This window comes from Hyperolius riggenbachi, chromosome 3 (genome assembly GCF_040937935.1).
Source record: "Hyperolius riggenbachi isolate aHypRig1 chromosome 3, aHypRig1.pri, whole genome shotgun sequence".
Classification (NCBI taxonomy): Eukaryota; Metazoa; Chordata; class Amphibia; order Anura; family Hyperoliidae; genus Hyperolius; species Hyperolius riggenbachi.
In genome coordinates, this window is record NC_090648.1 from 350,947,792 (window position 1) to 350,975,706 (window position 27,915).

At 45.8% G+C, this 27,915-nt stretch overlaps 1 protein-coding gene across 2 annotated transcripts in view; it reads left to right on the top strand.

The window, feature by feature from the left end:
- The window catches only part of NSD1 (nuclear receptor binding SET domain protein 1), a 111,928-nt gene that overhangs the window by 54,096 nt on the left and 29,917 nt on the right, over positions 1-27,915 (top strand). For both annotated transcript variants that reach the window (XM_068277065.1, XM_068277066.1), the window contains exons 7-13: positions 1,694-1,928; positions 2,890-3,011; positions 4,365-4,422; positions 16,424-16,527; positions 18,934-19,074; positions 19,877-20,000; positions 26,454-26,654. In XM_068277065.1, the coding sequence (XP_068133166.1) occupies positions 1,694-1,928; positions 2,890-3,011; positions 4,365-4,422; positions 16,424-16,527; positions 18,934-19,074; positions 19,877-20,000; positions 26,454-26,654 (985 nt within the window). The remainder of the gene's footprint in view (positions 1-1,693; positions 1,929-2,889; positions 3,012-4,364; positions 4,423-16,423; positions 16,528-18,933; positions 19,075-19,876; positions 20,001-26,453; positions 26,655-27,915) is intronic.

Genomic DNA, 27,915 nt, shown 5'->3' on the forward strand with positions numbered 1-27,915 from the left:
ACCAGAGATGACAGATGCTTACCTTTTTATACATACCTGGGGCTTCCTCCAGCCCCATGGGCATGGATCGCTCCCACACCGCTGTCCTCCGCTGCATGCAGCTCTGGTACTGGGTTCCGTAACTACCTCCATTCGCGGCCAATGTGCTCAAGAGGGATAGAACCCCTTACGTATCTCTCCAGCGGCTGCTGGAGAGCTACATAAATAGCACACTTCACTTGGGTCAGACTGGCCGCAACTGGAGTTACGGGACCGGTACTGGAGCTGCAGGCAGCGGAGGACAGCGACGTGTGAGCAATCCATGCCCATGGGGCTGAAGGAAGCCCCAGGTATGTATAAAAAGGTAAGTATCTGTCATCTCTGGTACACTTTAAGTATTGCGTAGACACATGCATTTTAATGTAGCAAATAGCCGTTGGACAATGCAAGTGCATCTAAGTGTGTAGACCCTCGGGGGGGGGGGGGGGGGGGGGGGCGGAATGCATGTGCAAATGCAGATTAAAAATATTAAAGAGCCCTGAATCCACAAAATCTGAACCTGTATTCCCGAAGCACAGTGAGCTCCATTTTTTTCATTCCCCCAATAGCATGGTTGAGTAATCATGTTGGGAGATTACATGGGGTCAGCAGAGTTTTGGCCACTTCTGCCAAACCCGTGCTTTGGTGTAGAGGCAGGAAGTGTGGTTTTGTGTGTATGGGAAAGGAAGGTGATGTACAAAGTGGGCAAAGGCAGCAAGGCTAAACCTGCACATCAGTCTGTCACTTTCTTTAAGATTCTAGGTTGTACCTAGAGCAGAAATGTATGTAGAAATGTAATTTACAAACAAAAATTCAAATCCTTTGCACAAACCATGTTCTAGTGTCCCTAGTAAGAACATGCATTGTAAACCATTCATGTTCAGTTTCACTTTGAAAGTAAAACTTCCACTTCAAAGCACCACTACAAAATGTTTTCAAAATATTTGACTTGGTGTAAAAATGTCGTCATGTTCTGTAAAACTGGGCATTTTCTTACTCTATCTGGGGTGGTCAAACTTTTTGACTCATGGGCCACAATGGGTTCTTAAATTTGACAGAGGGGCTGGACCAAGAGCAGATGGATGGAGTGCTCCCAGTATTATTAGGGAGCCCCCTCTCCAGAAAAGATGGCCAGATGTTGCCCTAGTATTAGATAGCCAGACGACCCAGTGTAGACTGCCAAATGTGTCCCTAGTAGTATGTAGCCCCCCAACTCAGCATAGATAGCTAGATGTGCCTCCCGTATTTTGTAGCTGCCCCCCCCCCCCCCCATCCCAGCATAGAATGGCAGATGTACCCCCAGTATTAGGTAGCCTCTCATTCCATATGCAGAATGGAGTGGGCTTGTATCTGTTACTCACCTGAGGGCACCACTGGGATCCCTCTTCAACCCTGTCGCAGCATCTAATCACTGACCTCCTCTAGCAATGTCACTAGAGGAAGTCATAGAGATGAAACGCTGTGACAGGGTTTGAGAGGGATCCTGGTGATGCTAGCAGGTGAGATACCAACAAGCTTCGCTTTACATCTTGCCATGTGAGGGGGGCACTCGGCGCAGGCCAGATGAAAAAACTAAATGGGCCGGATATTTAGTCTGCCCATGTCTGGTTGATATGATCTTTCTTATAGATTTACATGCTGAATAGCTGATTTCTCAACCGTTCTGTTTACACAGGTTGCACTCGCCAAAGAGAAAGTCCACGTAGATCCCACTACTGATAAAACCCTCAGTGACACTGCTAAGAGCACTACACCTTCTCTCTCAACTAATGCAGAGCATGGCTTGACCACAAGCAAGAAGTTTCCAGGAGCAACTGCCGGTGAAATCGCCATAAAAATTGAACCTCAAATATCCATAAAAATTGAACCTCCTAATTTCTATGAAGAAGCAGAGGCCAGCACAAAACCAGGTGAAGAAAAGTGCAGAATTTTATTAATCCTCTTCTGGTGTGTTCTTAATTTTTTTACACATTTGCATATCCTACGATCTAGGAACAGTTTGATTTACAGCCTTGAAAGATCCTCTTGACATTGCATTGAGGTTTGGGAAGTGGTAGAAAACCTATGAGCACCACAGAAGAGCAGTCTATCATTTGCATTCAAATTAGAGCTGCGGCTACAATGTACTTTCTACACGCAAGAATACCTAAGAGCTTAGAGAAATGGGAGGTGATGTAGCCTTTTGGCTATATCACAAATTACAGTAGGAGTTTGATGGACTGGCAGAGCATTTCCATTGTGCCGGCAGGCGTCTTTTGAGAGTCTTGCAGGAGATTGTTGTGATGCGAGAACTCATCCAAATCCTTTTTTTTTTTTTTTTTTTTTTTTTTTTTGGTGTATGCAATGTGGTTTTTGTTTTTTCCCGCATGCGAATTGAATGGCACAGTATTGATTTCCGCATACAAATTTGCGGGGAAGTGCAGCAAGTTGCCCCTAGTAGAAACAAGCCCTAAGTAAAGTTGGCTTGCACTTAGAATTACAGGAAAGGGTTAGCATTGTCTAGGAAGGTTGATGTTGGGGGAGGGGGTGGGGGGGAGGAAAGGAAGGGGGCTAGGTGTTGTGGTTGGAGAGTGTAGGTTTGGCTGCAGGTAGAGTTAATGTTGGGGGAGGGGACAGGATGCAAATTTTATTAAAGCATCTGATAGAGTTAGCTGACTGACATGCACCCACTGACCAGAAAATTTGTCATCACAGGGCACGAAACCACAATGAACCTGTATGAATAGAGCAATGCAGCTGAACCAGCCCTTTAAAGCCAAAAAAAAAAAAGGGGGGGGGAGAACTTTACCTTAGCAATATTATAATGGCGCTGCTCACTGCTGCAAAGCTTTTACATTACTAGTATTGTGACCGCTCTTTATTTTTCTAAAGCAATCTCTAGAAACAGACGAAAAAGTAAACTTATTCCAAAAGTGTATGATTTTGATGACTTGGATGTACAACTGGGCATTAAAGAGGAGGAAGACGAGCCGGAAAATTTTCCTATCACTAAGGTAATTTTCATGAACTGTGTAGTTTAATTTGATAAACCTTGGGTACAGCCATTTATGATACTTGCTGTCTGTGTAGATCTAATCTTTTCTTATCTGTGAGCATATAGTGTGTGTGTTTTTTTTTTTTTTTTATCTTGCAGTTTGAAAAACTGAGGGAGATATGGGGGCTGACATTAATTTCCTTTTAAACAATGCAGATTGCCTGACTGTCCTGCTGAGCCTCTCTTACTGGTACCCAAAGCCATAGACCCTGAATAAGCATGGCAAACAGCCGTTTCTGACTGAAATCTGACTAGATTAGCTGCATGCGTTTTCAGGTGTTATTCAGACACTTATGCATTCAAAAAGATCAGCAGGACTGACAAGCAACTGGCATTGTTTAAAGGGAAATAAATATGGCATCCTTGACCATATCCCTCTCACTTCAAGTGTACTTTAAGCTGTGTAGAGTGAGAGGCAAGTACAGATCAGTTATTTTCTGCTTTTGTATCCCAGCATATGCTCTTTTGTCGGTTTAGCAGCTATTGTCTGGTCCTAACCTAGGGTGGTTAATGAGATGCAAATCGATCTAAATTGATGCAGGATTATGCAAATGTTTTGTGCATATTTTAGCATCTTGAAATTTGAAGCCAAGGTGGCATTCCGTGGGACCATCTTCAAGCTGCAGAAATTTGCATACAGAATTTGAATAAGCGTGCATCAGAATTATTTGCATCTCATTGACCATTCCCCAGTGCGAAAAGCATCCTATTCCTATTTCTGGTTAAGCATGTTTCTCTCTATCCACCTAGCAGTACCTTTTAGTTGAGTTGTAACTGGAAAGTCAATCACCTTATTTATGAATTGTCTCATTCTCTTTGTTACTAGTGCAGTTTAGGTCAGGGGACACTGATTGGTTGCTGAGAGAAGCAGAGAATCCTTTAAAGTTGGATATGTCCGGCATGCACCTGAATGGTGGTAAATGGGCCAGTTTTTTTTTCTTTTAGTGCAATGCAACCATAATCTCTCAAGATTCCATTGTAACGTTTTAATTGAATAATGCAGCAAATAGGAAATTATCTATGCAGTACTCATTCCCCAGATTCAACTCCCTTCCCTCCCTGCCTTTAACTTGTACATGACATATGGAAGATACAAAGATAACGCTTTTATAGCAATGCTTTTTCCTTTATTCCCCCCCCCCCCCCTCTCCTTTTATGTTTTGGCTATATGTAGTTCTTCTTGACATTTGACCTTCCACCTTGCTTTCCAGTTCTGGGACTTTTTATTTGCGTGACAGTACATTATATTACACTCTTAAACCTGTTGTATGTCTTTTTGGTGGTTGGTAGCATTTTTGTGCTGTTGTTTCAGCCTTCCATAGCTGTACCTCTGAAGAAGCCGCCTATGAAAAGGATCAGATATCGCAAAGGTAAAGTTGAACTGAAATTTTCATGGTTTGTCCTGTTCTATATGATAAGGGGCTAGAGCTGCTCAACACTTTAGGAAGGAAACTAGTATAGTCATCATCTAAGCTAGGGGTCTCAAACTCAATTTACCTGGGGGGCCGCAGGAGGCAAAGTCAGGATGAGGCGGGGCCGCATAAGGAATTTCACAATCGCGGCGCACCGCCGCCTCTGCCCGCCCCTCTCACTCTTCCTTCACAGAGAGGGGCAGGCAGAGGTGGCGATTGACGTCAGGAGGGGCAGAGTTGAAGCTGAAAGCTCTGCCCCTTCCAGGAAATGCCGGCGGATTGCCCCCCAGGCGATTTGGGGGCTCTGCAGTCCTCGTTTAGCGGCGGGATGCGGAGGATTACTTGGGAGCACTGAAGCGAACTATAAGGAAGCTTTTGCCGGCGAGGGCCACAAAATATTGTATCGAGGGCCGCAAATGGGCCGCGAGTTTGAGACCCCTGATCTAAGCTCTTCTGCATGCATCTCAAGCATATAGGTCACCTATATTGTCTCATCTTTTAGTGCTTATAGATGCTCAAAGCTGGAGGGCTACAAAGTTGCATAGCAGTTACACAACCATATAAGAGTCTTAATCCTTGTGTACACATACGGGGTGTTTTGCCTGGTGGGGAATCTGCACCTGATCCCTCAAGCGGCATTGTGGGGCTAAGGCTGTACTGGCGAAGTGTTCTGTTCCTATGAGGGGAGCAGCATAGGAGTGACGGTACTTATCTGTTAGCCGGGCGCATCCGGCAGGTGGCGACAAAACTCCACCAGAGTTACATCTTTCCCTACTATCCATGGCGGCCTGGAGGGGGAATAGTAATTAGCGCCACCTGCCGGATGCGCCCGGATAACGGATAAGTACCGTAATGACTTCACACATCTGGGGGGTAGGGGGTAATTGAGGAGAACAGTGCTCGGCTGAAGCAATCCACCAGGTGAATCGCAGGCTGTCGTACACATGCTGGATTCTTGGCAAAGGCTGCAGTTTTGGGTTCTTTGGACGTGTTTCATTTATTGTGTATAGAGAGCCTAATCCCAGCCACAGTACTGCTCGGATACCCCTTTTCAAAATCCGGATCCGATTCGGATCCGGATACCCCGCTATCCGATCCGGATCGGATATCCGAATTCAAAATTTTCCGATCCGAATCCGATTCGGATATCCGACCCTAGTATCCGATCGGATTCGGATATCCGTGTTTAATCCCGGAAGTGGCCTTTAAATTGCTTTAAAAAGGTTTTTTAGGGTATATGAGGCATGTAGCATCATAATTGTGAAAAGGGAAACACTGATGATGTGGGGAGTGGACTTAAAATCCCCCCCCCCAAAAAAAAAATGGCTGTCAATCAACATCAGAGTGGTATATCAGGAAGCAGTCGTACTGACGCAGTTGGGGCCTCCCCACAACTCGGACAGCAGACACCTCCAAAAAAAATTACACAGCTATTGTGTTTACATAGTTGACCACGGCACTGTTGTAGGTACCACGGCACAGTAAAAAATTAGGAGAGGTTCCAGGAAGCGGTCGTACTGACGCAGTTGGGGCCTCCCCACAACTCGGACAGCAGACACCTCCAAAAAAAATTACACAGCTATTGTGTTTACATAGTTGACCATGGCACTGTTGTAGGTACCACGGCACAGTAAAAAATTAGGAGAGGTTCCAGGAAGCGGTCGTACTGACGCAGTTGGGGCCTCCCCACAACTCGGACAGCAGACACCTCCAAAAAAAATTACACAGCTATTGTGTTTACATAGTTGACCATGGCACTGTTGTAGGTACCACGGCACAGTAAAAAATTAGGAGAGGTTCCAGGAAGCGGTCGTACTGACGCAGTTGGGGCCTCCCCACAACTCGGACAGCAGACACCTCCAAAAAAAATTACACAGCTATTGTGTTTACATAGTTGACCATGGCACTGTTGTAGGTACCACGGCACAGTAAAAAATTAGGAGAGGTTCCAGGAAGCGGTCGTACTGACGCAGTTGGGGCCTCCCCACAACTCGGACAGCAGACACCTCCAAAAAAAATTACACAGCTATTGTGTTTACATAGTTGACCATGGCACTGTTGTAGGTACCACGGCACAGTAAAAAATTAGGAGAGGTTCCAGGAAGCGGTCGTACTGACGCAGTTGGGGCCTCCCCACAACTCGGACAGCAGACACCTCCAAAAAAAATTACACAGCTATTGTGTTTACATAGTTGACCATGGCACTGTTGTAGGTACCACGGCACAGTAAAAAATTAGGAGAGGTTCCAGGAAGCGGTCGTACTGACGCAGTTGGGGCCTCCCCACAACTCGGACAGCAGACACCTCCAAAAAAAATTACACAGCTATTGTGTTTACATAGTTGACCATGGCACTGTTGTAGGTACCACGGCACAGTAAAAAATTAGGAGAGGTTCCAGGAAGCGGTCGTACTGACGCAGTTGGGGCCTCCCCACAACTCGGACAGCAGACACCTCCAAAAAAAATTACACAGCTATTGTGTTTACATAGTTGACCATGGCACTGTTGTAGGTACCACGGCACAGTAAAAAATTAGGAGAGGTTCCAGGAAGCGGTCGTACTGACGCAGTTGGGGCCTCCCCACAACTCGGACAGCAGACACCTCCAAAAAAAATTACACAGCTATTGTGTTTACATAGTTGACCATGGCACTGTTGTAGGTACCACGGCACAGTAAAAAATTAGGAGAGGTTCCAGGAAGCGGTCGGTCGTACTGCCGCAGTTGGGGCCCCACAACTCGCACAGCACAGACACCTCCAAAAAAATTACACAGCTGACCATGGCAGGTACCACGGCACAGTTCAAAAAATAAGAACCTGGCTTCATGAAGATGGAGTCAGGAGGTTGTGGTGGTAAAGGGTGGTTAAGCAGGCCAGGCATAGTGATTACCACTCAGCCACTTCATTTCCCCCTCTTGCCAACAACAGGGGCCAGGAACTCACCAACTGCCCAAGCCTCGTTCATCTTTAAAAAAGTCAGTCTGTCCACAGACTGGCCTGACAGACAAGAGCGCTTCTCAGTGACCACGCCACCGGCCGCACTGAAGCACCTTTCCGACATAACGCTGGAAGGCGGGCAGGACAGCACTTCCAGGGCGTATTGCGCCAGCTCGCCCCAGATATCCAGGTGCTTCACCCAGTACTCCAAGGGGTCCACAGGGGTGTCGGTGTCAAGCCCGCTATAGGACCCCATATAATCGGCCACCATCCGGGTCAGGTGCTGGTTCTGGCTTTGAGAGCCGGATGCTGCTGCAGGCACCTCCTCTGTAGGCAGCGGTACTGGTGTGGCATAGAGCGCCTTTGTCAGAGACAGCAGGTTTGTTGGGCGCCTGCTGATGCTGGATGCAGGCACCTGCTGCTGTGCTGGCTGGACTGAGACAGCAGGGGGGGTGGGAGTCCGGGGGAAGGCTTCCTCCAAGCGCCGAACCAGAATCCGCTGCAAGTCCCTGATTCGGCGCACAGGGTCTCCTCCTACAGGCAGGAACTGAGCCAGCTTCCCCTTCAGCCGTGGGTCCAGCATCAGGGTGATCAAGATGTCCTCCCGAGCACTCATCTCCTTCACCCTTGGGTCTTTGCGCAGGCACTGCAGCATGTGCGCTGCCATAGGGAAGAGGGCTGCCATCTCTGCTGACCTATGATATTCTGCACCGCTGACAGTGCTGTCGTCCTCCTCTGATTCCGGAGCCTCATCTTGCTCTCTCCACCCCCGCACTACTGCAGCTGCACTCCGCTGTGCCCCCTCCTCTTCAAGGTCAGGGACCTCCAACTCCTCCAAGTCCTCCTCCAACTCCTCCGAATCCTCCTCCTGCTGCACAGAGGTGGACTGTGAAGTGTGCTGCTGCTGCTCCTGCTGGATCAAGGCTTCCTCTCCCACTTCCAGCAGAGCATCGAGGGCCTTGTCCAGCATGCACACAATGGTCACCCACTCACACAGCGACGCATGGTCCCGGCTGACCATGTTGGTGGCCTCCAGGAAGGGTGCCAGCACAAAGCACACCAGCTGCATTTTTCCCCACTCAGCAGGGCGGATGATGTCTGGGAGGTGGGTGGTGCCGGTCCCCAACAAGTTGGCATCCATGGTGGCTCTGGCCAGGTACAGGTTGACAGCCCGCCTCTGTTCAACCAGACGTTCCAACATCGCCAGGGTGGAATTCCAGCGTGTTGGAACGTCTATAATGAGGCGGTGCTGTGGGAGGTTCAGCTCCAGCTGCACGGCTGTAAGGGTCGCTGTGGCACCACCCGAGCGGCGAAAATGACCCACCGTTTTCCTTGCCGCTCCCAAAAGAGTGTTCATCCCCTGGTAGGTGTGCAGGAATTTCTGCACCACTAGGTTCAGGACGTGGGCCAGACAGGGGATGTGGGTGAGGTTTCCCCGCTGGATGGCGGCAACCAAGTTTGCCCCATTGTCGGCCACCACCTCTCCGACTCTGAGGCCTCTGGGGGTCAGCCAACTGCTCTCTTGCTCTCGGAGCTTGGCCAAGACGTGGTCTGCCGTCAGCTTGTTCTTGCCCACCGTGACCATCTGCAGCAGCGCTTGGCAGTGGTGGGCCTTCACGCTGCTGCTGAGGCGGGGTTGTTTGGCGGCGGATGGAACCGGATCAGAGCTGGAAGCTGCTGCACTTCCCCTGACCCTGCTGCGGGGTGGCACCACCCACCGGGGTGATGATGCTGCTGTCTCCTCTTCACCCCCTTCCACCAAACTGACCCAGTGCGCGGTGAAGGACAAATAGCGGCCTGTCCCGAAGCGGCTGCTCCATGAGTCCATTGTCACATGGACGCGCGCACCAAGCGCATGATCCAGCCCACGCTCCACGTTGGCCTTTACAAAGCGGTGCAGTGCTGGGATGGCCTTGCGTGCAAAGTAGTGCCGGCTGGGGATTGGCCAATCCGGCGCTGCGCACTGCAGGAGCGCACGCATCCGGCTCCCCTCCTGCACAAACGAGTACGGGAGGAGCTGGGAGGACATGGCCTGTGTCAGCAAGCCGTTCAGCTGGCGTATGCGACGGCTGCCGGGAGGCTGAGCCCTGACCACAAAAGAGTCACTCAGCAGGGTCTGGTGGTGGGGGCGTTTTAGGCTTGCACGGGAAGCTGAGGAGGGAACAGAGGAGACCACTGAGGAGGACTGGCTGCCTGAAGAGGCCTCAGTGTCAGCAGGAGTGGCAAAGGTTGTTATAGTGCTCTGACCTCTGCAAGGGCCAGCGCCAGCTTCCTTCAGCCTCTTGAATTCCTGATGCTCAGGTTTGTGCTTATTGCCCAGATGATTTATGAAGCTGGAGGTGCCATAAGTGGAGGGGTGAGACCCTCTGCTCAGCTTCACATGGCATAATTTGCACGTAACATACTTGCTATCCAGTGAGGGCAGATGGAAAAACTGCCATATTGGGGATTGGTGTTTTCCCTTACGTGGCTCAGAACGGGATGCTGCTGTGGATTTTCTGCCGGTGGTGGTTAGGGCCTGGGGTTGAGTGGTGCGGCTGGTGGTAGTCGTGCCACTGACAGATGGAGCAGCAGCCTGCGGGTCACGTATTCCATGCCCACTGCTGCTCCTGCCAATCCCTGAAATGCTCAACCTGCGTGCCAGACCCACTGACTCCTCCTCCTCAGAGTCAGAGCTGACATGCCCCTCCGGTCGCTGGTAGTCCGGGTCCTTCACCTCATCATCAAACTCCCCTTCATCAAACTGCTGGGATGATGAGCCCGCATCAAATTCCTCTTCTGCTGACACATCATGGACGGGCTCCCCCCCAACAATTACTGTCAGCATCTCAGACTCTTCTGAAAAGCCAATTTTGCAGAGAATATTTTCTCTAGGGCTAGGGCTGGTGGTGGTGGTGGCCTCACTGTCACTGGCTTGCTCCTCGTCATGCGCCATCTGCTGCATCACAGACGCGGCGTCCTTCTCCTCCAATCTGCGCCGCTGACCCTGCTTGAAAATGGACGCAACACGGTGCTGCGTCTCTGCAGCGTGACTGCCAGTGGGTAGCGGCGGAATGCCTGATGCGGCAGAACTGCTGCCAGAGGCCGTAATGTTGCTCACTCTCCTTCCGGCCTTTCCCCTCCCCCGTCTCACACTGCCAGTGCCAGACATAGTACTGTACAAGACTCACTGTCACTGATGAGTCGACGTCACAGATGATGTGTGTGGGGTACTTGGTGCACTTTTATTATTGGCGGCGGGCTTGGAAATGATCAGCAGATTGACAGACAGGAGTACAACAACTAAACACACTGACACTGCTCACTCAGTCAGCAGCAGCACAGCAGCAATAATCTGTAGTACTAGCACTGTCTGCAACTACACAATACAAAACCACAGTAGCAGTAGTAATAGCAGCCCAGCCAGCAGCAAGGAGCCTGGAGTGTGTGCACACAGACACAGCACACACAAAGACACAGGACCTAGTAGCAGGCACAGGCAGCGCAGCTGCTGCAGCTGAAAGACTGACTGACAAGACTGACTGACACTAACAAATTACACAGACTAGCTAAGCTAACTACAACACAGTACAACAGTAAAACCAGAAGGTGTTTTAGTGTTAAAACGCTGGGTTATCACTTGGATAATGTACTTGCTTCAGCCAAACACACTGGACAACCTATCACAGTGGCAGTCACAAAGCAAGGACGAGATTCTTAACATGGCCCCCTCCTTATATACAGGAGGGACTGGCCAAGGTTCTCCTCTGTGATTGGGTGCTTGGGCTTAGGCTGGGAGCGCTCTGATTGGCTGAATGACGTCATGGACATAATGTCCATGGTTACAGCACCCGGATTCGGATATCCGACCGGTATCCGCGGGTATCCGGGTTATGAGACCAACTATCCGCATAGAGCTATCCGGATTCCCATCCAGCTATCCGGAATCCGGATCCGATCGGATAGGCCTAAAAAGTTCGGATATCCGAGTCTATTCGGATATCCGGTATCCTGTTGAGCAGCACTGCCCAGCCACACACATTACAGTTACAATTTTTGTATGCTGCTTATAATACAATAGAGTGATTATATCTGTGTAAACCTGACCATGTAGTGCGAGAGATGTGGAGGTTGCCATATTTATTTCCTTTTAATTAATGACAATTTCCTGGCTGTTCTTTTGATCTCCACAACCCATATTTTAAAGAACCACTATTGCAAAAAAATGTAAAATTTCAAATCCATTAAAACACATACAAATAAGTACCGTATGTTTTTTCCATAGTAAAATCAGCTATACATTACTTTTCTCCTATTTTGCTGTCACTTACAGTTGTTCTGACTGAACTGACAGGTTTTTGACTAGCCCACCTCTTCATGGGAATACTCAGTATTTAATTTATTTATAAAATCACTCCCTGGAAAAGGATCTCTACAAAGATGCTGGCCGCCCCCTAGCTATTTGCCCACTATTCTGGCAGTTGGTGTTTTTGAGCTTGCTGGTTAATATGTACCTCTGGGTGTTTCAAGTCCTACTCCATAGAGCCACATTAATCCATGCCATGCACTGATGAGGATCAATCAGTCTGAAACAGTCTGTATGCATGTTGGATTATTTTTGCTCTGCACAATTAACAAGCTGACACATCATTGCATTCCAGGGGATCTGGAGATGTGTTTAGCTTCTAAGGGCAACAATGGTTGATTTGCATATTTCAGCAGTGATGCACTGAGAGGCAACTCAAGCTCACTCCAACCTGAATTGTTGCAAATACTTTTTGTTTTCCATAGCATTTTAGTAAGGGGGCTTTTTGGACCATTGTAGCCCCTTACACACTCAGAGTTCTGGTTCACCATGAGCTTGCTGGTTAGTCTGTACCTCTGAAAATAAAGAAAACCCTGAGAATCCTGCATGAGTAGATGGACTAGTCCAAAACCTTTCAGATTTCTACTACTCGCTACAAGTAACAGCAACATAGAAGAAAAGTAATTTATAGCACACTTTACTCTGTGAAAAATGTACTTTCTATTTGTGTGTTCATGTTTGCAATAGTGGCCCTTTAAGCCACTGATCCAGAGAATTTTCTAAGGACTCAGACTAGTGTGACTATACCAACAATATGCTTGTTTCAGGTGTGATTGCTACACTGCTGAAACCAGAGAGTAGGGATGATCAATGAGATGCAAATATTTCATGCAGAATTATTTAAATTTGTATGTAAATTTATGCAGCTCGAAAATGGACCAGTAAATGTAAACCTGGGTGGGACTTGATTGGTCAAGCTGCATATATTTGCATACAAATTTACATAATCCTGCATGAACTGGTAAATAGTTGCAGTTCATTGATCATCTCTACCAGAAAGATCGGCTGTAAAGCCAGGCAGGATGCATTATTAGAATATGCAGGTAGTAGAAATGTCAGCCTCTGTACCCTTTCAATACTGGGTCACTTTAGGAACAGTCAGTTATTAAAGTGTAACTGTCTGGCATAAAATCAAGTCAATTCTTTGTTTTCATTTGGTAAACAAGTAATAAGGATGCTAACCAGGCAATCCAAAATGTAAAATCGCTACCTATTACTTTTCTTGTTGATAAATGATCATTCCCAAGTTTACCTGACTCTTATTTGGTACACAAAAGAAGATGCAGGGCATGCTGGGTTGTCCTTTTTTGCTTCTCTACTATCCCTTCATACTTAACTAATGCTGCCCGATTGGCTGAAGCCTCTTTCCCTCCTGTTTTCCCCTCCCACACCTCTATTCCTTTCTGATTGGCCAATATTTCTCATGCTGAGACAATGCACTTTCTATAGTGAAGGGCGGGCAATGTATACACAATCAGGCAGAGGAGAGAAAGGGAGGAAATTACATCAGGATTGGCTTCAAAATAGCCACGTTAAAATGGGAAATGCTAAGGATTTTCTTTTATCACTAAAATCAAAACTTGGACAGTGCAATACATATGTTATGTAAGTAGAGCAAATATTTATCTACCCCTATATGTGGGGATTTTTTTCTGAGATAGTATGGCTGACAGCTCCTCTTTTTAATGATGGCTTTTGATGAAATGTAATTTGTTCTATTGAATGGATAATTTAAGACTTTTAAGTAGACTAGCAGATTATTTAAAACATTTTAAGTGATCATTTTGGATACTTTCACAATAGTTTTAAAATCAGTAATGTAAGATGCATGCATTAAAAATATGATTCTCAGTCAATAGTTTATAACATAAAGGAGCTGCAGTGATGGCCGCTTATACTTTTCTAAAGCACAATGTGACATTTTTATTTTGGGGGCCACGTGCCCCCAATCTGTCCTGGGGTGCCACGGATCTCTTCGCGCCGCCACCCCCTCTGTCAGCGGCTCCCTCCAGCCGCCACCGCGTCACTCAAACCTCAGGATCAGGCGGCGAGCCGGCGACCAATCGTGCGGGCGCTAGGACCCAGCGCCCGCACTGATATGCGGAAGTGACATCACTTCCGCATATCGAGCGGGTGCATCCGGGGCCACTAGTACTGGTCGGGTCGCCGCTGATCCTGAGGTCTGAATACACTGCCAGGTGAGGGGGGAGCGGCGGCGGCTAGGGGGGGGGGGGGGGCCTCCCTGTCACTCACTCGCTTCCTAAAGGGGCTACCTGTCACTCACTCACTTCCTAAAGGGGCCTCCCTGTCACTCACGCACTTCCTAAAGGGGCCTCCCTGTCACTCACTCACTGCCTTAAGGGGCCTCCCTGTCACTCACTGCCTAATGGGGCTCACTGTACTCACTGCCTAATGGGGTTCCCTGGCACTCACTCACTGCCTAAAGGGACTCCCTGGCACTCACTCACTTCCTAATGGGGCTCACTGTCACTCACTCACTACCTAAAGGGCCTCCCTGTCACTCACTCACTACCTAAAGGGCCTCCCTGGCACTCACTCACTGCCTAAAGGGGCTCCCTGGCACTCACTCACTGCCTAAAGGGGCTCCCTGGCACTCACTCACTGCCTAAAGGGGCTCCCTGGCACTCACTCACTGCCTAAAGGGGCTCCCTGGCACTCGCTCACTGCCTAAAGGGGCTCCCTGGCACTCACTCACTACCTAAAGGGGCTCCCTGGCACTCACTCACTACCTAAAGGGGCTCCCTGGCACTCACTCACTACCTAAAGGGGCTCCCTGTCATTCACTATCGGGGTCCCTGTCACTCACTACCTAACTGGAGGCGCCTGTCACTCACTAGCTAACCTGGGGGTCCCTGTCACTCACTACCTAACTTGGGGGGCTACCATATTAAGGGGGCATTCTGCCAATTTGTGTGAAATGCTGTCTATTTATGTGCCTCATGACTGCTGAATTTGTCTTGTTGGGGGCCTCATGATTTGTTGGAGGCCTCATGATTGCTGAATTTGTCTTGTTGGAGGCCTCATGATTTGTTGGGGGCCTCATGATTGCTGAATTTGTCTTGTTGGGGGTCACATGATTGCTAACTGCGAGACTATGGGAAAAGCTGAATCCTTATCATATGAGACAATAGCCTTAAACCTACTTTTTTAGCTTTTTAAAACCGAAAATAAAACTGGGAGGTTCTAAAAAATTGAATACATTTTTTCAGGAGTAGGAGGGATGAAATTGTTTATCTTCACAGTTTATTTTCAACTTGGATTTTCCATAATGTTCATGTATGAGTTAAAACGTTTGTACAGTATTTAGTTTAAATTGCTGTTGCCACTTTGCGATAGATAAGTGACTTTTGGGTTGCAGTTTGGGCACTCGGCCTCCAAAAGGTTCGCCACCACTGTCATAATCTAATGTCCCACCATTGCTAGGTTCATGTAAATTTGTCTCCACCCGTTACCACACCTATATTCTGGTCCATGGCCCACCCATTTTTCGGTGCAGCGCGATAAGCACGCCACACAAAGTGATCCTCATATTTTTGGCACGCTAGCTGCAGTGTGCTGAATTCTGCTGCCTACAGTATGCACAGTATACGCTGTTCTCTAGTGCCTGCACTGTGTGCTGATTTACCTCCAGTGTGTACAGTGTAAGGTGTTACTCTGTGCCTTTACTGATTGTAAACTAGCTATATTGTATGCTGATCCCTGCTACTTTCAGTACAGTATTAGCTGTAAAGCCTGGTACACACATACAATTTTGATTAGCCAATTTTAGCTCTGTTCATAAAATTCATTGTCTGTTGGCCCACTTACTGCACGGGGGTGGTAAAATTGGGGGTCAGTGATTGACCAATCAAAATTGTATGTGTGTATACATCTTTGATCTATGCCTGTACTGATTGTAAATTATCTAAATAAAGGACAGGGGGCTCCATCCTATATTTCGATGGGCAGGCCCGTTATCTGTAGCTTACACCGCTGCTAAGTTCATGTACATTTGGCCCCACCCATGGCCACGCCCACTTGTCTCATGGCCACGCCCATTTTTGCAGCACTGCTGCTCCTGTGTTGCCCGCGCACGAAATTGGAACCTTCTGGCGCAACACATCACGCAGGTATGAAATGCCCCATAGACTTTCATTGGCGTAGCGTTACCCTGCAGCAAAACAGGGTAACACAATGCACCAGTGTGAAAGGGGCCTGAAGCCTGCTTAGGGCCATGTTATCTTAATAGCTACCGATTTTCAAAAAAAAAAAAAAAAAATTAGCTTTTTAGGGTACTTTTCCTATTGAAATACAGTGCAACTTGGGAAGCTATCTGTAGCCCGGCGGAGAGTAGGTTGTCTTCCTCCTCTTATCACTTGCCCATGCAGTAAAGCGCAGCAGTCACATGCAGATAATGTACATAACAAGGAACTGATCTTTACTACAGACTGAGGTTATCACGCAGGACATTCTCTTTCAAATCAATGGGAGGTGTCTTCAGGTACCCATAACATGAAAAACATGTTTTTTTTTTCTTTTGTTTTTTCTTGATACAGGATTTAAATTTTGTGTGTGTATCTATCTATCTATCTATCTATCTATCTATCTATCTATCTATCTATCACATATCTGTGGAGCTCAGTTGGACTTGAACTTCCTGTGAATGCTCTCTTTTCAGCATCTAGGCTTACTGAAAAACGGAAGAGACGAAAGCGTTTAAGACATGCTGGCAAATTCAAGAAGGAAAAAAACTTGACTCCACAGGAATCTTCGCATTCTGAGGTAAATAAAGTGGACCCAAATCAAATATTGATTGATTCGTGCCTTGCAGGATTAACATTAAATTGTAATATGAAATCAAATCAGGATTCATTTATTTTTTGTATATTCATTCACTTAACTAATGTAGACTGTTGCATGCTGGGACAACTACTACACAGGCTCCAAGATTGCAAATGGAAACAAAATTGCAGAGAAATCAAATGCATTTGTGTTTTTAATTCTTTTGAGTTTTTCATGAGGAGTAGTATTATTACAATTTTTGTTTACAAAGCTGTGGTCAAGGCTTGTGTAGTTTGCTATGGTCAAGGCTTTTGTAGTTTGGTTCCTTATTATGTCATGTCTTACACTTTAACCTCCCTGGCGGTGCATTTCTGTCTGGAATTATGAGACGAGATACATTTTTTTTTTTTTTTCCAATAATTTTAGGCCTCCAATTCTTTAGTCATAACTCGCCAAAATATATCAGAATAAAAGCTGGTAGACATTCTGCATATAAATAAGACTGGAACACAAAATTGTTGAATTAATTAAATTTATGAATAAACTTGAAAAATTGTGAAACTACAAATAAGGCAGGCAGAGAGTAGTCAAAATCCAGGCAGACGTCGGTGCTGGCGGCAGGCAGAGAGTTGTCAAAATCCAGGCAGACGTCGGTGCTGGCGGCAGGCAGAGAGTTGTCAAAATCCAGGCAGGCGTCGGTAACAGTAAGGCAGAAGCATTTAGCTCAGAAGCAGTTGGGAACCAAATGGCTATATTATTAACATCCTGTGCTTTCAAATGAGCTAATCTGCCATCTCTGCCATGGCAGTCAGGTGGCAGATCATATAACATCTTGTTAGAGACAAATGAGGAGGAATTAGACAGGCAAAACTCGATTACGACATGCTGCACAACGCCGCTCGCCGTCTTGATTAACCTTCATTCGATCCCGGATGAAGAATGAAGGTAAAGGGGGTCCCTGGGTCCCGCTGACAAGCGCCGATCACGTGCGGGACCCAGGAACGAAACGCAAACGGCGGTTTTAGCCAGTCCAAGCTGAGCTCTGGCTTACCGCTCTAAGCAAGTACATCTCTGCTCGGGATTATTGCCAGGGGGTTAAAGGACAACTAAAATTCTAAATGCCAGACAGATTTCTAGGAATTACTAGCAAATGGCAATAGAAAGGCTTTTCTCATCTTTTCAGTTTTTATGTGAAGAAAATATTACATTTACAGAGAACAGTTTTTGCTGTGGGCATTACCATGGAGGACTTTATCCAGAATACAGAAACAGTCCTTACTGGCTGTAATCCTGTAACTGAGATGTCTTCAGAATAACAGAAAGCAGAGATATAGCATCAAAATAGTGTGGAATTAACTTATCAGCTGCAGCTCTGTGTGCCTTGTTCTTGTGCTTCACAAAACCAGAAGATTACAGCCAGGAAGAGCTCATTCTGAATGGTGGGTGTAAGCATCCAAGAACAGGAATAAAGTAAGGGTCCTTCACTTTAGATCCTTTCTCTGTAGTTTTAAAATCTCTCAGTTGTTCTCATATGATCTGTGAGAAAGCAGTGTGTGTGGGCAGGGCAGAAACAAACAGTAAATCATCTGTGTGAGTAATGGCAAGGAAGTGGCACCTATCTATATGGTACAGTCCTGTTATTGACTCCAACTTATGAAGCAGGGCTCTGATGCACAGGGCATTTCTTTCACACAGGCTGTGATAAGAGACTTCTGAAAAGATTTCTATAGTTACTGGCTAATAGCTCTAGATGTATGTGGGATTTACAGAATGACAGTTTCTTTGAATGTTGTCCTTTTAAATGTAGCACAGATGAGTCTCCTATTGTTTCCAGTACAGAAAGAATTACAAAACTTTAGTCGTTATCTATGCAAAAGAGCTTCTCTGAGCTCTTCGACTACAGTGCTGTTTTTTGAAGCACTTGCCTCAACCTGTCTTTAATGGTTTCTTGTTTGTTAAAGGTTTTAATGCAGGAAAGTTCAAATGGTCATTAGCTCTGCTCTGTTTCATAGTTAAAGTTAAAATGCAGAATCTAGTTTGTAAACTGCAAATATTACAGAATGATGCAATGTTATAAAAAAAAAACCTATATAACCGACAATAAAAAATAATTTTTTTCTTTGTTAAAAATGTTCTTTGAATTATCCGTACTACACATACAAATCATTATAGTTTTTTTTTTTTTTTACACTGCAGTGTCACTTTATTGCCTAATGCTTACCACATACTTGACAAGTAGATAATTCAATGATTCAATATGCACTAATAAAATGTTTAAAAGTTTACTGAATCATTGCCACCAACTCAGAACTTTTACAAAAAGTTGTCTCTTGAGGTGTAGGATATTAATATAAAAAAAAAATCTCATGAGGGTTTCAAATTTAATCAAGAGGTCTTATTTTTCAGGGTGAAATGAATGATCATGGTGCTGCCAGTCCAAGTGACACTACAGAGGAGGGAATGGATCAAGAGCATGGAGTATCCTCTTCAAAGAAGAACTTTGACAGAGGAGGGGGTGGAGCAGCCATGAAGGAGAATGTGTGCCAGGTAGGTAACGAAACACCTCCCTCCCATAAAAGACATTATCCCTCATTACAGGAATATTCTCAGATGTATTGCAGCTGAGTTTGTATTGTGGTCTGTCCAAACTGGAAAGATTCCTTTTGAATTATTGTCATTAGCAGCTGGATGAAAGAATGGGTCCAGCAGAGAAATAGCCTGGCAGATAACGAGGAGGAGTACTCATTTTAACTGAACTTTAGAATGTCGGTAGTTCTAGGACTGATGCTATGAAAAGCCAATTGTACTCCTGTGCCTCTCGCTCTGCATAAAATCATACTCCTGTTGTTTACTGTTCAAACTTTTTCCCTTATCTCATCATCTTCTATATAAGGTTGTCAAAAAGGAGCTGGGAGGGGCATGAGCCATTACCTTTGTGTGAGCTCAGATCCCTGGACCTGCCCGCTCATGAACTTATTGGTGAAAAATGATCTCATTGTGGCCAGCACTACAAAAGTACGGTGTTACATAATTCTGTTTGCCTTTATTAAAGATCTGGGAGGGTACTAGTGCATTTTGTTTCAAAATATTAGCCTTTTGCAGCAGATTAACCTAATTATCACTGAAATGTTGCATGTTCCCCACATTCCTCATAAACTAGACAAGACACAGAACATTTATATTGCACTTTTTTCCTGGTGGACTTGTAAAGTGCCAGAGCTGCAGCCACTATGATGCGCTCTATAGGCAGTAGCAATGTTAGGGAGTCTTGCCCAAGGTCTCCTACTGAATAGGTGCTGGCCTACTGAACAGGTAGATCCGAGACCATTGAGTATATCTTTTTCCATAGGTGTGTGAGAAGCCAGGGGAGTTGCTGCTGTGTGAAGCCCAGTGTTGTGGTGCATTTCACTTGGAGTGCCTTGGATTGACTGATATGCCTCGGGGGAAGTTCATCTGTAGAGAATGTTCTTCAGGTACGTGATCACTATTGCCTGTCATGATGAAAAAGTCATGTTCTCTGTCCAAAGCCTGTCTGTGTTACACAGGTTATATTTTATAGCAATCCATTAAATGGGTAAGCAACTTTTTTACCCAGCCTTTTAGCAATCCATTTGCTTTATGGTGAAAATGAAATATGTTTACCAGATTAACAAGTGATTGCCTAGTTGGGTATTATTTTTCTGGGAAGAAAGCTCTCATGTGTTTTAATATATGGTTGCCACAAACAATACTCCATGGTTCTCATTGGTAGTATACTTAAGTGTTCTTTAAAATGGCATGTGACTGTTTACACAAATAATTGACTACTCTTCAGCAAGGGCTCTTTTCCACTATGAAACACAATCGTGCTGCGTTGTGATTGTTTCAAACTGATTTCCACTCGTGATTGAGTTACTATACTCGGTATAGTAGCTCAATTGCATCCAAAACGTGGCAGGATAACCATTGCGCTTGAGACAAGATCACACCACTGGAAACTGCATTTTGGGATCTGGTAGAGATCGGAATCTGAACGCAAAATGCAGGGTGGTGGAAAAAGGCCCTTACTTGCTGTGTGCCAAAAAACTACACGGATGAGCAGTGCAGACAAACCACAGGGAAAGGTGTGTGTGTGTGTGTGTGTGTGTGTGTGTGTGTGTGTGTGTGTGTGTGTGTGTGTGTGTGTGTGTGTGTGTGTGTGTGTACTTTCTTTGGCTAGTTTATTATCGGTATAAAGCTTGTTTTACATCGAGGCAGATCACAAATGGCCCGTTCGGAACAGACAGTGCAGTGTCTGCTCTGATAACATTTTGTATCTGGTTATAGCAGGGCTGTGGAGTCGGGCAATTTTGGGTGCCTGGAGTCGGAGTCGGGAAAAAATGCTCCGACTCCTAATGAATTTGTAACTGTAATTAAAATAGAAAATATGATAAAATGTTCTATTTCTCAGATAATAGTCATTAAAAATAATGTATATATACAGTAATAGCTGTGCTTAGTCCACAAAAATGAAATAAACCAATCAAAATGAGTTACTTGTACTGCTTCAATAAAGCAGTCCCCGTATTTTTAAGGTCAGATATACATATCTGATTGTGACTGTATATATGATGTGTACACAGGAATCTCTTATATATACTAAATAACATCTATGCTGTAAGAATAAAGCCTGATGTGTAGCTGTGTCACTAATAGAGATGGTCAGCGAGATGGAAATAATTCTGCATTGATGCTGATTTATGCAAATGTATGCACTCCCTTTGCTCATGAAATCAAATAATTTGAGATGTTATTAAAATTTGGTTTGGTGACTACAAATTAAAGGGTAACTGAGACGGATGAAAAGTAAAGTTTTATACATACCTGGGGCTTCCTCCAGCCCCCTTCAGGCTAATCAGTCCCTCACTGTCCTCCACCACCCGGATCTTCTGCTATGAGTCCTGGTAATTCAGCCAGTCAGCGCTGTCCGGCCGCATGCCGCTCCCACAGCCAGGAACATTCTGCACCTGCGCAATAGTGCTGCACAGGTGTAGTATGCTCCTGGCGGCGGAGTGTGTGCATGCGCACTACGCCTGACTGGCTCAAGTACCTGGACTTATAGCAGAAGATCCAGGTGGTGGAGGAGGACAACGAGGGACTGATTATTCTGAAGGCGGCTGGAGGAATCCCCAGGTATGTATAAAACTTTAATTTCATCTGTCTCAGGTTTACTTTGTTACAGTAGTACTATACTCTACATATGCACTCCCCACAGAGCTGCAGGGAATCCACTGAGAATGCTGTGCACATTGAACACAGAGGTGTTGTCTGTTTACAATCTCCTCATTCCCCTGCAGAGTACCTGCACATCATTCTTACATGTACCCACACTTACATTGCCTAGGGCCTGATAGATGTTCTTTGTTCCGCTTTGTACCTTTTACAAGTACTCTTACCAAGGACTAGATTTAGTCTAAAGGGAATAAATATAGTAGTCTACATATCCTTCTCACTTCAGTTGTCTTGTAAAATTCCTAAGCGTTGGCAGTTAAGAGACGAATTTCATGTTACATACTTTTAATCAACAAAATTGTAATATGCAAATTAGAGGAGTCGGAGTCGTGGAGTCGGAGTCGGTGGAATCCTAAACTGACTCGGAGTCGGTGGATTTTTGGACCGACTCCACAGCCCTGGGTTATAGTACAAAGCAGATGTTTCCACCACAGGCTTCTGTGGGAAACGCATCTGCTGTCCAGTAAAATTGTGCTGGTCGAATCCAATGGATCTGTTGCTTACTGACAAGTGTGAATGAATCCTATTCATAAATTAGATCTGTTTGACTGCCAATTCTTGCAATCCAGCAAAAATGGGCAAAAGGTGCTCGTTATGCACTGCAGTGTGAAGCGAGCCTAAAAACCTAGTTATGTTATATTGTATATACTGAATATGACATGCCGGCATTATAAAATGCAGCTAAATTTAACCAAGTTGCATTATTGATCGCTCATTTTGAAGTGACCATGAGGTGTGGAAACTCACTTGAGGGTTTATACATACCTGTATAGAGGGAAGACTGTGGATGCCATGGAGCCTTTCTGTTCCTTGGTCCGTCTGATCATTCTTGTGCCATTCCCTGTTCGAGTTATTCGACCTGCTAGGTTGAATAATTCCTTGGCACTCCTTGGGCAGCCTTTGGAAGTATTTGCGTCCCAAAGTGCTTCTGAAGACTAGCGTATCCGGGCTTGTGCATCTGTAGTACAGATGTGCCTGTCTTCAGACGTATTTGGGACACGAGTATGAAGGCTGCCCAAGGAGTACCAAAGACACAGCCGGTCAAAGAACTTCAATGGGGATGGAGCAAAGACCGTGGAGGCTCTATGGCAGTGTTCCCCAACACTGTCCTCAGGGCCACCAATTGCATGTTTTGAGGAAATTCACAGAAGTAGTTAATCAGCTCTGCTGAAACTCTGATTACCTCACCTGTACATGTTTGTGGCTTTCTGCAAAGCATGTATTGTTGTTGGGCCTTGAGGACAGGGCTGGGGAACGCTGCTCTATGGTATCCAGAGCCTTTCCTTTATAGTTATGTACAGAGTGAGTTTCCTCACTCCGGGTTTGCTTTAAGGCTGCTTACACACTAAGACGTTACAGGCGCACGTTAGTGCGCCTGTAACGCTCCCCCAACGCACAGCAATGTAACACAAGTGGGCTGTTCACACAGCCCACGTTGCGTTACATGTAACGCTGCACGTTGTCCAGAAAGTGCAGCATGCTACGGCGTTAGAGCGGCTATAGCCGCGTTAGACTGTTTGCACATGCTCAGTGGGGGGCGGAGAGGAGGCGGGGAGATGCAGCTACAGTAGCCGCACACATGGCTACTTAATATGCACTGCACTGGCGGCCGCTGATTGGCCGGCGGGACCGCGTGATGCGGAGTGTCTCGCTCCGCATCACGTGGTCCCGCCGGCCAATCAGCGCCACTCTGGGAGACCTTATACGGATAGAGCCGCCTAACGCGGCTCACTCTACCGTCCTCTCCCGCACCACCATACGTTGTGTTAGGTGCACGTTATGCGACCTTAACGTAGCACCAAACGCAACGTCTTGGTGTGCAAGTAGCATAAGTGTAAAAGTATTTGGCTGCCTTAACCCCCTTGGCGGTATGAAAAATACCACCAGGGGGCAGCGCAGCAGTTTAAAAAAAAAAAAAAATTTTTAAATCATGTAGCGAGCCCAGGGCTCGCAACATGATAGCCGCTGCTCAGCGGCATCCCCCCACCCTCTTCGATCAGGAAATCCCGTTCAAAGAACGGGATTTCCTGGAGGGCTTCCCCCGTCGCCATGGCGACGGGGCGGGATGACGTCACCGACGTCGGGACGTCATTGGGAGACCCGATCCACCCCTCGGCGCTGCCTGGCACCGGATAGCGGCGATCGGGCGCGCGGCGACGGCAATCGGGGTGCTGGCGCAGCTAGCAAAGTGCTAGCTGCGTCCAGCAAAAAAAAAAAAATTATTTAAATCGGCCCAGCAGGGCCTGAGCGGCACCCTCCGGCGGCTTACCCCGTGTCACACACGGGGTTACCGCTAAGGAGGTTAAAGTTTTTCATATTACTGCCACAAACATGAATCAGTTTTATTGGAATTCCACGTGAAAGACCAATACAATGTGGTGTACACGTGAGAAGTGGAACGAAAATCATACATGATTCCAAACATTAAAAAAAAACCTTCAAAGTGGGTGTGCATAATTATTCAGCCCCCTGAGTCAATACTTTGTAGAACCACCTTTTGCTGCAATTACAGCTGCCTGCCAGTCTTTTAGGGTATGTCTCTACCAGCTTTGCACATCTAGAGACTGAAATCCTTGCCCATGCTTCTTTGCAAAACAGCTCCAGCTCAGTCAGATTAGATGGACAGAATTTGTGAACAGCAGTTTTCAGATCTTGCCACAGATTCTCGATTGGATTTAGATCTGGACTTTGACTGGGCCATTCTAACACATGGATATGTTTTGTTTTAAACCATTCCATTGTTGCCCTGGCTTTATGTTTAGGGTCGTTGTCCTGCTGGAAGGTGAACTTCCGCCCCAGTCTTAAGTCTTTTGCAGACTCCAAAAGGTTTTCTTCCAAGATTGCCATGTATTTGGCTCCATCAATCTTCCCATGAACGCTGAACAGCTTACCTGTCCCTGCTAAAGAGAAACACCCCCAGAGCATGATGCTGCCACCACCATATTTGACAGTGGGGATGGTGTGTTCAGAGTGATGTGCAGTGTTAATTTTCCGCCACACATAGCGTTTTGCATTTTGCCCAAAAAGTTCCATTTTGGTCTCTTCTGACCAGAGCACCTTCTGCCACATGTTTGCAGTTTTCCACAAGCCATGTGGGGGACACAGCAAACAGGACTTCTTATGCTTTTCTGTTAACAATGACTTTTCCACTTGCCACTCTTCCATAAAGGCCAACTTTGTGCAGTGCACGACTAATAGTTGTCCTGTGGACTGATTCCCCCACCTGAGCTGTAGATCTCTGCAGCTCGTCCAGAGTCACCATGGGCCTCTTGACTGCATTTCTGATCAGCGCTCTCCTTGTTCGGCCTGTGAGTTTAGGTGGACTGCCTTGTCTTGGTATGTTTACAGTTGTGCCATACTCCTTCCATTTCTGAATGATCGCTTGAGCAGTGCTCCGTGGGATGTTCAAGGCTTTGGAAATCTTTGTGTAGCCTAAGGGCTCTTTTCCACTATGAAATGGATCGCAATCGCGTTTCAATTTCCACCATGTGATTGCGATTGAGCTACTATACTCATTATAGTACAGCTCAATCGCATACAAAACACGGCAGAACGACGATTGCGCTTTGACCAAAATCGCATCGCAATCGGATCGCACTAATGGAAATTGCTGCTGCAGTTTACATTAGTTTAATGTACCTTGCGATTTGCGATCAGAATCAAATCGCAAATCGCAGGCTAGTGGAAAAAGGCCCTAAGCCTGCTTTAAATTTCTCAATAACTTTATCCCTGACCGGTCTGGTGTGTTCTTTGGACTTCATGGTGTTGTTGCTCCCAATATTCTCTTAGACAACCTCTGAGGCCGTCACAGAGCAGCTGTATATTTACTGACATTTGATTACACACATGTGCACTCTATTTAGTCATTAGCACTCATCTGGCAATGTCTATGGGCAACTGACTGCACTCAGACCAAAGGGGGCTGAATAATTACGCACACCCTACTTTGCAGTTATTTATTTGTAAAAAATGTTAGGAATCATGTATGATTTTCGTTCCACTTCTCACGTGTACACCACTTTGTATTGGTCTTTCACATGGAATTCCAATAACATTGATTCATGTTTGTGGCAGTAATATGACAAAATGTGGAAAACTTCAAGGGTGCCGAATACTTTTGCAAGCCACTGTATATTTTTAGTTCACAGACGTAGGACAGAATTTCTTTCTACTTGGCCATACTGAAGAATAGCCTATTACAAGATCTTAGTTTCATTATATTCTGAATAGTTGATCCTGAAATTGCTGTACGAGTGCCCACTCTCCTCCTAGATCCACTTTCTGTCTTGTGCTCTTTTCAAAGAGAGACGGGTCAGAGACATGCACTACCAGCTTCTCCTTTTTCACTGGTGAAGTCTCATTCCTTGCCCAAACCACCGTGTAACTTCTTTATTGTTCATTTGCGGTAGTTCTACACATGAGAATTTCCTTTCTGTGGTGGACAGTGAGAGGTTACTGAACCCTTGCAGATAAAGACTTCGGAACAGGTCACTGCCTGTTAAGTGTTTATATATTGAGGGTTGGGCATACATGAATATACGTGTAGACATAGGAATTTCTGAAGTCTCTTGTGCACTTCATAAAAGATCAGATTGTGCTATTTGTATTATTGTGAACTGATCTAGCGCTAGCACCCTCTGTGGCTAGATGATAGATGAATTTACTTCTTATTTTAGGTGTCCATACATGCTTTGTGTGCAAGGCCACTGACCCAGGGGTGAAACGCTGCTCCCTTCCGCTATGTGGGAAGTATTATCATGAGGATTGTGCATACAATTATCCCTGCACTGTCCAGCTGATGAAGGGTTTCCGATGTTCCCTGCATGCCTGCATCACGTGCCATGCCAACAACCCCAGCAACCCATCCGCTTCAAAAGGTGAGTCTAAGGGTAATTATTTGGCAAGATCTGAATAGGCATAAAGATCTAGCTTTTCTGTAAATAGATTGTTTTGCATTACATTTTTGGAGTACACCGGAATAATAACGTTGAAAAGATAACTGTAGTCACAAAGGCAGTTTTTTTTTTTTTTAAAGATTATTTATTTATGAACAAAGTTTTACAGAGATATAGCATCCCACAATAACATCATATGCACCTCACAGTCAAGAATTAGATATTGAACACATAAAAATGCAGCTTACCAGTGCCGCCAGCGTACAGTATTCAAGAGGAGTGAAGCACCTTTATTAATATAACGTGCAAATTCACAGGAGGCCATACACGCCTGGGTATTAAAAATACATTCTAGATTTATCAATGTATAGGATAGGTAGCAAGTTAAGTTCACATGGCTGCCCCCATGTGAGCGTAAAAAAGTCCTATACGTTAAATCTCCATATAGGAGGGGTCACATAAGTGTGGGTCCCTCGAGGCCCATAGGGATCATACACTCGAGGGGCTTCGCTATATCAGGTTGATATGGACTTTTATCTCATTATACATTGAAAGGGGAAATGGAAAGGCGTATAAGACCTAATATTAGGTGGGAGAATGAAGTAGTTGGGTTTTAAAAGAATAGAAAGGAAGAGAGAGAAACAGAAAAGGTGACATAAGGAAACGTCAAGAGGTGGCGGCGCGTCGGGGCGCGGGGCCCCACACCAGGACCCAAGCCGGGGCAACCTAATTCTAGTCTCAAGCAAGAACGCTAAAGAATGTCTACACGGGGGAGCATATGGGTGTAGTCCCAGGGACTAAGTGTTAAGTATTCTAGTGTAGTCCCCTGATTCCTCATATTCTGACCAAGGAGCCCAGGTACGGCTAAACTGCTCATCGCGGTTGTATATTGACTGGGTAAGATTTTCCATCATTTTAATGTGCTTTACTTCTCTTAACCACTCCGCTGTGGATGGAGATTGCGTTGATTTCCAATGACGGGCTATTACCAGTCTGGCGGCGTTTATTAAATGTTTGGAAAGTGATTTTTTTGTATCTACCCAGACTCCTAGGTGTGTTATGGAGCAGATAATATGAGGGATCAGAAGAAGTCTCTACCCTCGTCACGCTTTCCATTATAGATTTCACTGATTCCCAAAATAGTGATAGATTCGGGCAAGTCCAAAAGATATGCAACAGTGACCCTGTGTGTGCCTGACATCGCCAACACAGGGGGCTAACCCTGGGGTACATCTGATGAAGC